The 14,980-nt window shown below is 34.7% G+C and overlaps 1 protein-coding gene across 5 annotated transcripts in view; it reads left to right on the top strand.

The window, feature by feature from the left end:
• Nucleotides 1–13,470, top strand: part of CEP70 (centrosomal protein 70) — a 62,014-nt gene extending 48,544 nt beyond the window's left edge. For all 5 annotated transcript variants that reach the window (XM_007493941.3, XM_007493939.3, XM_001375663.4 and 2 more), the window contains 6 exons: nucleotides 4,898–5,068; nucleotides 8,488–8,637; nucleotides 8,804–8,969; nucleotides 9,574–9,688; nucleotides 10,920–10,999; nucleotides 12,572–13,470. In XM_007493941.3, the coding sequence (XP_007494003.1) occupies nucleotides 4,898–5,068; nucleotides 8,488–8,637; nucleotides 8,804–8,969; nucleotides 9,574–9,688; nucleotides 10,920–10,999; nucleotides 12,572–12,642 (753 nt within the window). In that variant the 3' untranslated portion in view covers nucleotides 12,643–13,470. The remainder of the gene's footprint in view (nucleotides 1–4,897; nucleotides 5,069–8,487; nucleotides 8,638–8,803; nucleotides 8,970–9,573; nucleotides 9,689–10,919; nucleotides 11,000–12,571) is intronic.
• Nucleotides 13,471–14,980: the final 1,510 nt, after the last annotated feature.

Raw genomic sequence — 14,980 nt, 5'->3', positions numbered from 1 at the left:
TTAAGAATTTAATCTCAGATATCAGATAGTAAAAATAAAGAACCTTATCTTTCACATCTTCTTTAGCCTCTGTTTTCTCTTATTCAGTTCAGTCAATAAACATTGTATATATGGTACATATAAAGTACTATGGTAGCTCTTATTATTAAACGAAGATGATTAATGCCATTTTGCTTAATATACTTGCCCATATGAAGCTTATATTCTAACAGAAATATGATGTGGTGTTAAGAGAGTTTAAAATCAATTAGCAATCATTTATTAAGGTTTACTCTATGCCAGGAACTATGCGATGCACTAGGAATATGAAGACAAAAAATGAAACACTCTGCCCTCAGGTTGCTAATTTGGAAGATGGCACGAACATAATTGCAGATGTGGAAAGTAAATACAAGAAACTTTGGGGAGTGAAGACACTAAGAACTCAGGTGTGGTGGGGACAGGGATTAGGAAAGTCTTCATGTGCTTGACATGAATTTTAAAAGAAATAAGAATTCTGCAAGACGAAAGTGAGAAAGAAAGTGTGCATTCCAATCATGGCAGAAGACATGATAGGAGTGGAGTTGGGTGTGTGGGCAATGATAAGTAGGACAATTTGGCTGGACCCCAGCATGTGCAGTATATTATTAAGCCTAGGGAAACAAGTGAGATCACTGGAATTTATAAACAATATGGTAAGGCCTATGCTTTAGGAAAATCACTTGGGCAGCTGTTGGAGAAGGGAGGATCAGACACCTAAGTTGGATGGCTGCTGAAATCTTCCATCTAGGTGAAGGGTGACAAAGGCCTGAGCTAGGGGGGAGACTAGGTTGTAAATAAAGAGAAGAGATTGGGAGCAGAAATGAGATTTCATAAATTCTTTTCTGTTCAGTTCAAAAATGATCCTTCTCCCCTTTGAACACTTAGGTTGTATGACTGATATAGAACTTGCCACTTAACTACCTTGTATTGTAACCATACATGATTATGTTTCTTTAATTGATTTTAGGGGCAATTAGATGATTCAGTAGATAGAATGCCAGGAAGTCAGGAAAACTCATCTTCTGGAGTTCTGATTTGACCTCAGGCTCTTACTAGACTCCTTGAACCTGAGTCAGTCACTTTGACCCTGTTTGTCTCATCTGTCTCTTCATCTGTCAAACAAGCTGGAGAAGGAAATGGGAAATGACTCTAGTAACCATCTCTACCAAGAAAACCTCAAATGGGGTCATGAAGAGTCATAAATCTCAGAGATCTTTGTGTCTCTGACAGCTATTTTGCCTTTAATAAAGAGGTTTATTAAACATTTTAAATCAAATTAAATAAGAATGGAAAGTTTAAAGCAAGTCATTTTTACCACAATACCATAATGCTGGTCTCTTAACTGTTCAGTAGCATGGTGGATAGAACCCTGGGCCTGGAGTCAGGAAGACTTGAGTTTATATCTGGCCTTAGATACTTACCAGCTGTGTGACTCTGGACAAGTCACTTAACCTCATTTGTCTCAGTTTCCTCATGTCAAATGATCTTTTTTTTTTTACCTTTACCTTTCATATTGGTTCCAAGGCAGAAGAATGGTAAGGGCTAGGCAATGGGGGTCAAGTAACTTGCCCAAGTCACATAGCTGGGAAGTGTCTGAGGTCAGATTTGAACCCAAGACCTCCCATCTCTAGGCCTGGCTCTCAATCCACTGAGCTACCCAGCTGCCCCCTAAATGATCATGAGAACAAAATGACAAACCACTCTAGTATCTTTGCCAAGTAAATCTCACATGGGGTCATCGAGAGTCAGATGCAGTTGAAAATGACTGAACAACAGATTGGTAAGGATATTGGAATGATTTGGGAGATGGTACTTAAAATAAACACAAGAGTAGGGACCAGAGCTAATAAAAAATAGATCGCAACAGATTTTGCCTCAACTTAGCAGTTTACCCCATTGTTTCATTATGTCAGTTGACTTTAAGCAAGAGACCTTGGCTACTCAGCTGTGCGTAATGATGAATTGATGGGTTGTTAGAGCTTTTAAGTTGCTTTCATCAAAAACTACTAACTGCACTGGCTCTTGATGTGAGATATTTTGATAAAATGTTTAGCCACTGAAACTATCAGGGGAATCCATAAAAAATAAAATGGATAAAATGCAGATTTTAAAATGAATTATGCAGTCATAAATGAGAAAAATGGATACTGGATTTTTTAAAAGGGAGAACACAGAATAATAACCTTCTATATTTGATGGACTAGGCTGGCCCTGTGACTTGGGATAAGGAACTATGAAGGAGCAAATTCCCTTTGCCAAATTCAGGTTTGTGCATACTTGGCAACTTCTAGTCTTACAGAGTTGCCCGGGAGCACTGAGTGGTTAAGTGACTTGTCTAGGATTACAGTCAGTATGTATTAGACTGGAGCACAATTTGTTTTGATTCCAAAACTAGGATTTTATGCTCTGAGAATTTTTACTGGCTGTCTGCCATACACTCCCTTCTCATCTCTGCCTCTAGGCTTCCCTGGCTTCCTTCAAGAGTCAGCTAAAATCCTTCCTTCCTTCTCCCAGCCCTCCTTCATCTTAGTGCCTTCCCTTGGAGACTTCTCCAATTTGTCCCACACATATCTGTTTGTATAGTTTGTATGTAGTTGTTTGTGTGTTGTCCTTTGTGCCCTTTATGAGACTGCAATCCTAGAGGACAGAGACATTTTTTGTGGTCTTTGTGTCCACAGTGAGTGTCATAGCCCCTGGTGCATAGTAAGCGATTAACATGCCAGTTGATTGACTAACACTATATGACTCTGCCTCTCATTTAACAAATTAAGATTGATCAAGTCAAAACTCAGAAACACTGAGGAAAGGAATGATTCAGTGAGACGGGACAATTATGTAATTGAAGAGCAAAAAATAGTTTTAGCTCAAAACTTCCTACCAATAGATTCTATAATAAATTTCATTCGAATCAGTGATTCAGTTGTCTCTCATTATATTGTTGTCCACTTATCATGGGTTCACTGTATCATGGGTTAAAAAAAAAATCTAATTCTGTATTGTGGAGTTTTCAATTTTGCGAATGTACATTGTATGTTTATGCAAGTTTGCCAACATGAGATTGTACACGGTTGAGTGCAAAGTGGGCATTTCTGTATTGCCTGATGGAATGAAAGGTGACCAACCACAGCTCTATGTTCTGGGCGCTGATTGGCTCAGTGTTTTAAGAGTGTGGGAAAGGTTAATAAAAGTTTGGGAGAGGTTTATAGGAGAGTGTGAAGGGTTTATAAAGCTTTAAAATATAAATAATAAAATAAATATCACGCCTCTACTTTGTGGATTTTCACCCATTGCAGGGGTCTCTGAAACATAACTCCTGTGATGGATGAGAGATCACTGTATATACTTTTTAAAACCAGATTTTTCTTTTCAGTTGTGGTAAAGAAAAAAGATGTTTATCAAAAAGAACTTAATGAAGATGAAGTAGATTCTTTATTAGAATACAAAGTTAACAGGATTACAAATAAGACTGACTTCAAGGTGAAAAGCAAGGAATTTTGGGAAAATATTTGAAGTAAAACAATCTGATTTGCAGAAAATGTAAGGAATGCAAGCAGTTTTGACTCACTGATAGAGATGTGATCAAAAGATGTGAACAGTTGGTTAATAGAATACAGATTATTATCAGAAAAAGCTGTTCAAGTTTCCATTATTAAAAGAAATACCAATTAAGTCAACTGATAACAATGGATACAAAATTTTATTGTTTTTGAGGCTAAAGGAAAAGTAAACGTTCTGTTTCATTGTTGGCAGGACAGTAGGTGGTGTGAATTCTTTGGAGACTGATCTGACCATGTATATAAGATGAATAAATCATCATAACTCTTGACTCAGCAATTCCAGGGCTGGGGTTGTGTCTGAATGATAATGGGGGGAAAAAGACTTACCTGAACAAAAATATGTAAAGCTATTTTACTACAGTGGTTTTAAAACTGAAACAACTTTTATATCTTAACAGTTGGTTATTGGTTAAATAGATTATGGTATGTAATTGTAGTGTAGATATGTAGCATACTTATATGGTTATATATTTATAGAGAACTAAATCATGTCTTCACTGTGACATGTATTGCCTTTGTAATTCTGAAAGCAAGCCACTTAACCTGTAATTGTACTAGGCTGTTCAAATTGGTAGAGGAAGTTTCCCAATAACAATGACATCATAGGTTTAAGTCAAAAGAAGAAATATAATACTATTGTCCTACAAAAATACTAAAATTGTGAATATTTATATAGGGATAGGACCTGGATCCATGATTTTTATTGGCATGAGGAACTCCTATAGTAAGGTGCAGGTACAATTTAAAGTCTTATTGCCTGTAGTATTGGGTTACACAGCAAGTAAGTGTTGTCAGGTCTCCAATCTGGTCTTCCTCTCATGTCGCCTCTTAAAGTGGAAGCTGCAATGCCAGTACTTTTCCTGTGCCAAGTGAGAGCTTAGCCATTAAAACTAATTGTTTACCCCATGCAATGGGTGATACAAAATGAGGTGAATAGAGTAAGAGCATGTACAAAAATAAGACAAAAAAACTATTCTTTCAAATCAATGTAAACAGTGATGAATTTAAGCTTTTATTTTTATTTGTTGAATGTTACTAAGTTCATAAAACATTTTTCAACATGATGTGGTAAATCATAAATAATTTCAATTCTATTTACTTATAGATTCTGTTTTTTAATCTGAAGCATAATCCTATTCATTTCATTTCCATATTTATTGTTGACTAAAAAGGCTTATAAGAGATGATCTCAATGAAAAATATCTTTATATTTTAGAGTAACTTGAAAATGGCATATTGAATTATTGTTTTTTATGCCTATAATAACATAAGTAAACATTTCCTAAAGCTTACTGTATACTCTTTCTATTGCTTTGAAGATCTTAACCAGCATTGACTCAATTATAAGTAATCCAAGAGCTCCAGTAGTAATATATAAGCAGAGCAAGGGGTCCTTCCAGAGTTATAATAAAATTAACAGTCAAGAATGTGGATTTGAGCATCTTCCTCTTACAATAGAAATGTGGGCAGACCAGCTAACATCTCTAAAGGTACGTATTCCTTGCAACCTTTGAAAATGAGAGCTTCTGAACCTTAATAGAGGGATCTTCAGTGTGAGAAAGGTTTTAGTTTGTTGCATTTTCTACAAAGGTGAAAATCTTAAAGCCTGATCTTTCATCTTTAACATTTCTGCCTTCTACTATTCTTATCCAGGATATATGCTTTCTTTAGTGACAGCCTTACTCTCTCTTGATGTGCCCTCCCGCCTGTTGAAATCCTGCAAAGAAGGAAGGTTTTCAGGACCTTTCAGGATTACTCTGCCTAATAATTGTATTCACTTCTGTTACATAGGCCAGGAACTTTTCCTCTGTCTTCCATGTTTGCCTTTGCCTTATTTATCTTATGTTTTAATTATTTTACATTCAGAAATATCTCTTTCTGTTTTCCAAATTATATTCTTTTCTTCAAATCAAAACTCACTTCTGCTGAATCTTCCCATATGAAGTGAAGCAATGTTTGGACTGGTAGATAACTCATTAGATGCATTTTGTGCCTGTAAAATGTGTGTGTACATAAGCATGTGAGATTATTCTTTTAAGTTTAAAGGATAAAATTCCTGGATATAGTTTCTTTTTCTCTCCTCTCAATAGGTAAAAGGTAAAAAGACCTGTGTGATGCTGGGCAAATCATTTGACCCCCTCTTACCACTTCTCTGCATTGGAACCAATACTTAATATCAATTCTAAGACAAAAAAAATAAAGGTTAAAAAAAAAGGATAGATTGTAAGGTTCTTCAGGGCAGGGATTTTTTATTTAGAATATTTTTCCATTGTTACATGATTCATGATCCCCTATTCCCCTGCTCTCTCTTCCCTCCTCCCAAAGCTGACAAGCAATTCCACTAGGTTATACAAGTATCATTGTTCAAAACTTATTTCCATGTTATTCATATTTGCAGTTGAATGATCCTTTAACATCAAAACTCAATCACATCCCAGTCACACCACATGATTGATCATATATTTTGTAATGCATTTCCTACAGTTCTTTCTCTGGATGTGGATAGCGTTCTTTCTACTAAATTCCTCTGGATTGTCCTGGGTCATTGCATTGCTCTTAGAAAAGTCTGTTACATTTGATTGTGCCACAGTGCATCAGTCTCTGTGTACGATGTTCTCCTGGTTCTGCTCCTTTCGCTCTGCATCACTTCCTAGAGGCTGTTCCAGTTCCCATGGAATTCCTCCAGTTCATTATTCCTTTTAGCACAATAGTATTCCATCACCAACATATACCACAATTTGTTCAGCCATTCCCCAATCGAAGGGCATCCCCTCATTTTCCAGCTTTTTGCGCAGCTATGAATATTCTTGTACAAGTCTTTTTACTTATTATCTCTTTGGGGTACAAACCCAACAGTGCTATGGCTGGATCAAAGGGCAGACAGTCTTTTGTCGCCCTTTGGGCATAGTTCCAAATTGCTCTCCAGAATGTTTGGACCAATTCACAATTCCACCAGCAGTGTAGTAGTGTCCCAATTTTGCCACATCCCCTCCAACCTGTCATATTGACCAATCTGCTAGGTGTGAGGTGGAACCTAAGGGTTGTTTTAATTTTCATTCCAGGATTTTTTTCCTTAATCTTTGCATCTTCCCTGCTGCCTCAGACAGCGCTTTGTGCATTATCACACAATTTATATTTGTCGAATGAATTGGCATCATGCTAACTGGGTTATATCAGTAGCTTTGCTAGCACAGCTGTTTTAGTCATCATGAAATCTCTTATCTTTCGTCTATTCCATTTATTAAAAAGTGAAGATGATAAAAGGGATAAAGTCTGTGAAAGATGAGGTTTTTAGAATCACAGGATATGAGTTTGGCAGCACCTCAGAGACCTTTTATTATAAACCATACCTGACCAAGAATTCCTCCACATCATGCCTAACAAGTGCCCATCCAGTCTTAAACTGAAGACCTCAGGAAGAGTAATTGAAAGCTGGGGAAGTTGGCAGTTGCCTTTCTTGCATTACTCATATTACTCATTGTGTAGTAGATGGTCAATAAATATTTTGTCATTGATCAATCATATTGCAGTGTCTTTTTGTCATTAATTCTTTTTTGGTTAATTAGCCAGTTTTACAGTTCTTTTTTTTTTTGGTATTTTTTTTATTTGAGCATTTCCAAACATTATTCACTGGAGACAAGATCATTTTCTTTTCCTCCCAAACCCCCCCCCCCCCCCCCCACATCTCCCATAGCCAACACATGATTCCACTGGGTATCACATGTGTTCTTGATTCGAACCCATTTCCATGTTGTTGGTATTTGCATTAGAGTATTCATTTGGAGTCTCTCCTCAGACATGTCCCCTCAACCCCTGTAGTCAAGCAGTTGCTTTTCCTCGGTGTTTTTACTCTCAGTTTGTCCTCTGCTTATGGATAGTGTTTTTCTCTCAGATCCCTGCAAGTTGTTCAGGGACATTACACCTCCACTAATGGAGAAGTCCATTACGTTCGATTATACCACAGTGTATTAGTCTCTGTGTACAATGTTCTCCTGGTTCTGCTCCTCTCGCTCTGCATCACTTCCTGGAGGTTGTTCCAGTCTCCATGGAATTCCTCTACTTTACAGTTTTACAGTTCTAAACTTCAAGGTTCCTGCCTTTTATTCTCAGTGATACAATAGATGAAAGTTATATTTCAGAGCTCAGAAAACTATAGACAGATTACCCTGTTAAATAGTTCTTTTATAAGCTAAAATCATTTGCAAACTATTGAGTTCTAAGTACTTTACTTAGTACTTAGAACTTAGTACTAGCAATACTAAGTACTATACAAACCATAGAATGTCAAGAAAGAAGAATGAACTATTTAAAGCCAGATTTCTTATAGAAAATGTATTATTTATACTTGCATAACACTTATAAATACTTATAAACTTATACTTACAGAAATCATATTGGTGCATTGATGCAAATCAGTATAACCTTTTTAACTTAGTAGATCATTTTAATGAAGCCTACTTTAAAAAATTTATCATCATTGGCCACCTCTTTATTTGTGAACTTTTAAAAATTCAGCTAAATTAGTCTTTAGACAATAAATATAAATTCACTATGAGGCTTATGATTGAATCCTTTCTACATAGATAAAGGCAAGCCAATGATTGCATTCTTCTGTAGGCGTGGCATGCAAGAATGCAAGGTTACCTTTAGGCCACTTTAGGAGTCGGATTTTAGTGGAAGTGAGAAATTGTATATGAAATTATTTTTAAAACTTTAACCCTTCAGTGATCTGGAGTTTCAGAAAGCTGCAGATTTGCTTTTCTCTATATAGTGTGTTTATAATCATGGTAACTTAATTGTATATTCATATGGAAAAATGTGACTTGTTAATAGATCTAACATTAAGATTTTTGGAAACATGATAATTGTTTTTAAAACAAATATCAATGTAGTTTCTTCTGTTATAAAGGACTTGCATAGGTCCCTGGAAAAACTGTCTGAGGAGTTGTTACCTTGGCATAATAAGAAACAATATGATAGGAGTGAAGGTGGCATTAAAGTGGAAGATCTTCTACTTATTGTTGATACCATTTTGGAAGAAGTCGAACATAAGCAAAAGGTAACCATTGATCCATATTTAGAACACAAATATTTTAAGGTAAAATAAGTGAAGTACAAATCAAAAAGTATCCTGATTGTTTCATAATACAACATTTACTATGCTTTGATTATATTTTAGGTGAAATTTTTATTTTTGGTTGTTTCTTGGTTTTTGTTTTTGACAGGGTGATGTGCCATGCCCTGAAACTTTACAAGCAATTGTTAATCACTTCCAAAAGCTATTCGATGTAACATCTCTATCTGGAATCTATCCTCGAATGAATGAAGTTTACATTAGGCTTGGAGAAATGAATAATGCTGTGAGAAATATCTATGAGATCCTAGAACTAGGTGAGGATACTCACTTATAATGAGAGTAATATGTTGTAGGAGAAAGTACCCTGCATTTAGAGTCAGAGCAATAGTATTTTAATCCATATTCATATACTTAATATGTTTGTATCTTTGGCCAAGTTACTTAATACCTATGGACCTCAGAGGACTTATAAAAAGAATAGGTTGAACCAGCTAATCTTTTTATGTTCCTTTTCAGCTCTGAATTCTGTCCCTTTGGCACTGATTTTATCCTTCTTAGGAGCTACTATTAGAAAAGTGACAAGAAGTAGGTAAACTGATAATGCAGAAAAGAAAATGACAGTGAAAAAAATAATAGATAGTACTAATAATAACTAACATTTATATAGCAATTACAATAGTTATCTAGTTTAACAGCCCTGTGAGGTAGATGCTATTATTATCCCCATTTTACAGATGAGGAAACTGAAACAAAGTCACACAGCTAGTAAATATCTGAGGCTAGATATAAATTCAGGTCTTCCAGACTCCTGGCCTGGATTCTAGCCACTGCATCACATGAAAGGTAATCCATTTCATTCATACTGTAGTTTGGAGAATCTTTTTGAAAAATAACAGCTCCATTTATTACTCTTTCTAGATAATTCGTCATCATTAAGTGTTCTGGTAAATACAGTTGGGAAATTATGCAAAATCATTAATGAAGATGTGAGCAAACATATTGAACAGGTGTTGGGGACCCAGGACATCCAAAGGTATTTATTTTAAATGTTTACAAAAGTAGCTGTGAGAATACTTTGAGGAGAAATTTAAATAGTCTAAAAGCACATAGGTTACACACCTTCCTTATTTGGGATACCTTATTATAAACAATATATTTTTATTTATTTCATTGAATATTTCCTGATTAAATTTTAAGAAATTTAGAATTCGCTTAAAATTTTTTTGAGTTTCAAATTCTCTTTCCCTATCCTTCCTCTACCCCTTGAGAAGGCAAACAATATGATATCGATTATACATGTGAATTCATGCAAAATATATTTCCATATTAGTTATATTTCAAAAGAAAACACAAAAAAGCCAATCAAAACAAAGTGGGAAAACTATGTTTTACATCTGCACTCAGAGTTATAGTTTTTGGAATCTCTTATTTTAAAAAAGTTCATTTGAAAACCAAAGAACTGCATACCCTTAAGAAGAAAGAGAATGCAAAGCATTTTACAAGCTAGAAACAGATTTTAGGAGCCATTTTTGCCCAGAGTTGGTTGAGTTTTATAATCTTTCTGCAAACTGATAATGTAAGCATTTAAAAAATTTATTTATTTCTTTGTCACATTAAAGTTCCCATATATTTCTCTCCCTCCTTGCATTAGAAAAGACATCATTTGACAACAAATTTACATATATATATATATATATATATATATATACCTATGTTTTCTTTCTATTTATCATTTCTTTCTCTGGAGGTAGACATACACCAATTATTCTTCAGACAGTATTTCTCTTGCTGAACCTAATGTTGTCTTGGTTCTGCTTATTTTGCTCTTCATAATTTCATGTAGGTCTTCTATTGTTTTTAAAAAATTAACCTGCTCATCATTTCTTGTGGTGCAGTATTATTCCATCACAATCATATATCACAGCTTGTTTAACCATTCCTCACTTGGTGGGCATTTCCTCAATTTTCAGTTCTTTGCCACCAACTATACATATTTCAGAACATTAGGTTCTTTTACTTTTTCCCTGATCACCTTAGGAGAAAAACCTAATAATAACACAAGCACTTTAACTTAGAAAACTACTACAAAAAGAGAGAGAGCAGGTTCCAGACATAAGAATAGCTACAATAACTAAAAGCTGAATTTGTTTAAATTAATAGGGGATTGTTTTAGATTTCCTTTTCTTGCCTGTTTTAAAACTCTCATTTACTTTTGCCAGGTATAATTATCATGGGTTAAAATTAACTGTAAACTTTTCTTCTAGCATTATAAATAAATTAGAAGAATATGATGAATTTTTCCCAACCTTTCAAGCTTTTATCCAAGATCTTCTTCAGATTTTAGGTAAGATTGTACTTTTAAACTTGTAGGTGGAGGTAACATTTATGGTTATTAAATGTCACTTGAAAAAAGGGAGTTCCATAGTCATTAGCTTATTGTCCTCCACACAGTCATTTTTTCAAAACTTCACCACCCACTAGATCATTAACAGTATTAATAGAAACACTTTAGACTGAAATCCAGATTGCTATAGAACAATGTAGATCTCTGAAAAGGGGGGTTGGGGCCCTTTGACAAGGAATGGTGAATTAAATATATTTTTTCACCATGTCTCCTTCATTTCTTCTCTGATGGTGTCTTTAAAAGAAGGGATGATTTCAGAAAAGTTTTGCTACTTTGTTGATTCTTATTAATTGTAATATCTGAAGTCATCTCTGTTTTGGAGTCCGCTTCAGATTGAACAGGTATGGCATTTTTCAAAACATCACTGAGAAAGTTAATGTAGGAAAAGAAATATAATGTTACAATTATGCTTTAAATAAACCCAGGATTTAAGTCATTCTTTAGTAAATAAAAGCTTCTTGTGGAAAACCCATGGCCACCATGATTATACTTTTAAGCCCTGTAAGTGAAATATGATTGCATTTCACAATTAGAAAATTCATTATTTCATAAGATTATTTTGGAAAAGGTTTATTATATGATTTTGAGTATTCCCTGTAGAAAGAGAAGGAATAATGAGAGTGGATTAGAGCTGGGCCACGCTTATAAACAAACAAATTCAGAGATTAGTTGAGCTGGTGAGTATATTTGAAGAGGAGAATAAGTTTCATAGAAGCATTTTGAATAGGCCAGAGTAGAAGATGCTATATTGAGGAAATAAAAAAAGTGAGTGCAGATGTTTGTGGCAATTGTAATAAGGCAAAAATGTAATTTGGAATCAGGAAGAGCTTAGATGTGGCTGCTTACTTTTGATGTATTCTGTATAAAAGAACATTTTCATAAAGTAGAATAGCTTTATTTAACTTTAAGAAACTCTTGCATTAAAAATAACATCCATTTAACACCTATTCAGTTATTCTCTGAGCACAAATATTTATTGAGGCTATTAAATCTATTGAGAGCAAGCATTATTAATGAATTCTTTTAAAATGTCAACCATTTAAATTTCTGTTGTGACATAGTAATGTATTGAGTACCATATCAAATATAGTTCAGATTAGAGTTAAGTCCTTAACTCATTGTGATGGCACTGAAAGAGGACAGTCTCTGCTGTGCTTCATCATGTATGGCTCCCTATCCATTGATGGTGCTTCAAAATGGACTTCATTGTTGAGGCCAAGTAGATTGGTTGATAAGCAACCTGCTAAAGAGGTCAATCAGTCACAGACTGAGAAAACTATCTTGGTCCCCTAGATTCTTTGGGTCACAGATTATGTTCTTAATTCTGATTGGTTATTTTGTAGATGTATACCTCCTAAAGATTAGTCAGGGATAAGCACATTATGTGAGGGTAGACTATCTTGAAACAAATGCTATGGTTTTATTAATTTATATCAAGAGACTTAATATTTATGGCATTTTCTAATAATTATATTTTTAATATTCGCAACCTTTTTCTTTTTGAAATTTCAGAAGTCAACAATTTGGATGCCATTATTCCTGAAGTAATGAAATTAAAGCTAATTCAGAGTAAAGAAGATTAAACTTTCCTTTAAGTAAATTTTATCTGAAATGTATTTTCTTTATAATTGGTCTGACCACGGCTATATTTACTTGCATAGTTCATCTCTATTTTTTCCACCCTAAGTGAACACTGTTAATTTTCATTCTTAACAAAAGTGAATAAATCTTTGATATTCTTATTCAGTTTACAAAATAATTGTCACTCTCAGGATTATTTAGAAATCATTTGGGGAATAGAATGTTCTTCAGCAAGACTGACTTAAGGAAAGCTGCTTATGTTTTGGAAACAGAGTAATGCTATATTAAGTATTGGCATTGTGGTATTTGCCTTTAAGATTTCCTTTGGAATTTGATATTTAGAACTTAGCATCTTTGGCCCAGAAGAAGTAGGATCAGATTCACCAATGACATCACTTCTCCAGCAAGTTTGGGGAGTGAACATTCTGTAATCCTCCCAAACTCAGGGGAAAAAAGAAAAGAAGAAAGGATTTCAAAGAGAAGGTGAAGGTATAATGCTGGCTAATTCTTTCTTTTCTCTAACCTAGTTAGTGGCCAGCTGGTTCTTGAGTTTAACCTTTTTTATGCCATGCCAATGAAAAAACATTCTTTTTAGACAATCTGCTGTTGGTGCCAAAAGCAGTGGCAGTTTCAAATTAGAGGGTAAAGGTCAAGGATCATAAACATTTCTAAATTTTTCTTCCCATGATGGGATAAAAGAGGTGAATAAATAGGGTAACTACCTCAAGATAGGGTGTGTTTAAGCTCCTGATTGTAATATATACATGCATGTAGAGAGATATTTTTAGAACATGAAACTGAAATAAATATCTTATAAAAGTATGCTAGAACATTGTCTCTTGATGATTTTCTTTTTCTTTTGACGGCAAACGTACTTATAATTAGCCTCCAACTTGCAGGTTAAGTCACTTTCTATGGCAAGCTGTAAAATGTGGATGTGTGCCCTTTAGCTCAAATGATCTTGTAAGAACCCCCAAATACAGTGTTTTGAAAACCTTCCACATCTTGGAAGAGACTTAAAAAAAAAATCAACAAACCTCAATTTTTGGTAACTCAAATAAAGACACTTTGTCTAATTGTCACCCTGAAGTGACTAACAAAAAAAAAAGTCTAGAGGAGTTTGTGCTCTAGCATAATTGTTACCTTTTTCAGCTGTTGCTCAGATTTATTCTTTATCTGTGGCCTTGTATAATGAATGAAAATATTTTTTTAATTGACCTCAAGCCAGTGTTTTTCACTGAAACACCAGGAAAACACCTTCACTACAGTTTTGTATTTAGGATATTTTTTTCTATAGTCTAGTCTAATTTTACCTTGTAGATAAAAGGGCCATTATTCTCTGGCCCTGAAATTATATGACTAAAGCTAATACCATCAGTACAATACAGAGTGATACACTAATTCCAGGAATAGGATTTGGTCTTGTGATTTCATTGATATAGCAAATTCATTGAATGAGGAAACTCCTACCAACATAGGTCTGCTTTGTTTTTTTTTTTTTTAATTAAGTCTTAGAGAATTGCTCAGAGCACTGAGAAGTTAATTGACTTGCCCTGTGTGGTTACAAAGCCAATCTGTGTCAGAAGCAGGAAACCAACCCAGGTCTTCCTGGCTCCAGAGCCATTTCTTTACCCATTACACAAGGTTGTCTTTAAATAACATTTAAAAGCACAGATTTTATCAGTTAAGATTGGACTCCAGATCCCTAGGCAGCCAGTCCAGCAATATTTCTGTGTTGGGGCAGCTAAATGGCTGAATAGATAGAAAGCCAGACCTGGACTTGGGGAAAAATTGGGTTCAAATCTGGCTTCAGATACTTGTGTGACCCTGGACAAATCACTTAACCCTTCTTATCTAGCCCATGCTGTTCTTCTGTCTTGGAACTGATACTAAGAAGGTATGAGTTTAAAAAAAAAAAAAAAGGAAGAAAAGAAGCCTAATGTCAAAGTTTGGTGCTCATTCCTTCAAACTTTTTTGTAATTCTTGCCAGTAGAGAGTAAGGTTTACATTCTCTTCCCACAAACTTGCCATCTTTTCAAGATAAGAATTCATTTCAGAAGCCATTGGTGATTGTGTTGAGGGAAGCAGAGGGACAGGGGACTTATGACATAATCTTATTCATCATCATGACTTCAGGGTGTTTGACAGGGACATCACCCATTTTGTCAAAAGAGATAATCTGGAAGGGAATAAAGTAGGACAGCTTCTTGCTTGAATTGGGTGTTCATTTAAGGTAGAAATGGTGGCTGATCTGGCTCATTGAATGTATTTTTTTGACTGACAAGGCAGATAGATGTACAGATATATGTATATATTTCTATACATAATTTATATTTGTCT

The sequence above is a fragment of the Monodelphis domestica genome, chromosome 4 (assembly GCF_027887165.1).
Source record: "Monodelphis domestica isolate mMonDom1 chromosome 4, mMonDom1.pri, whole genome shotgun sequence".
In the NCBI taxonomy this organism is placed as follows: domain Eukaryota; kingdom Metazoa; phylum Chordata; class Mammalia; order Didelphimorphia; family Didelphidae; genus Monodelphis; species Monodelphis domestica.
Note: the sequence above shows the minus strand (reverse complement) of the source record. Positions and strands in the feature narration are given on the sequence as shown.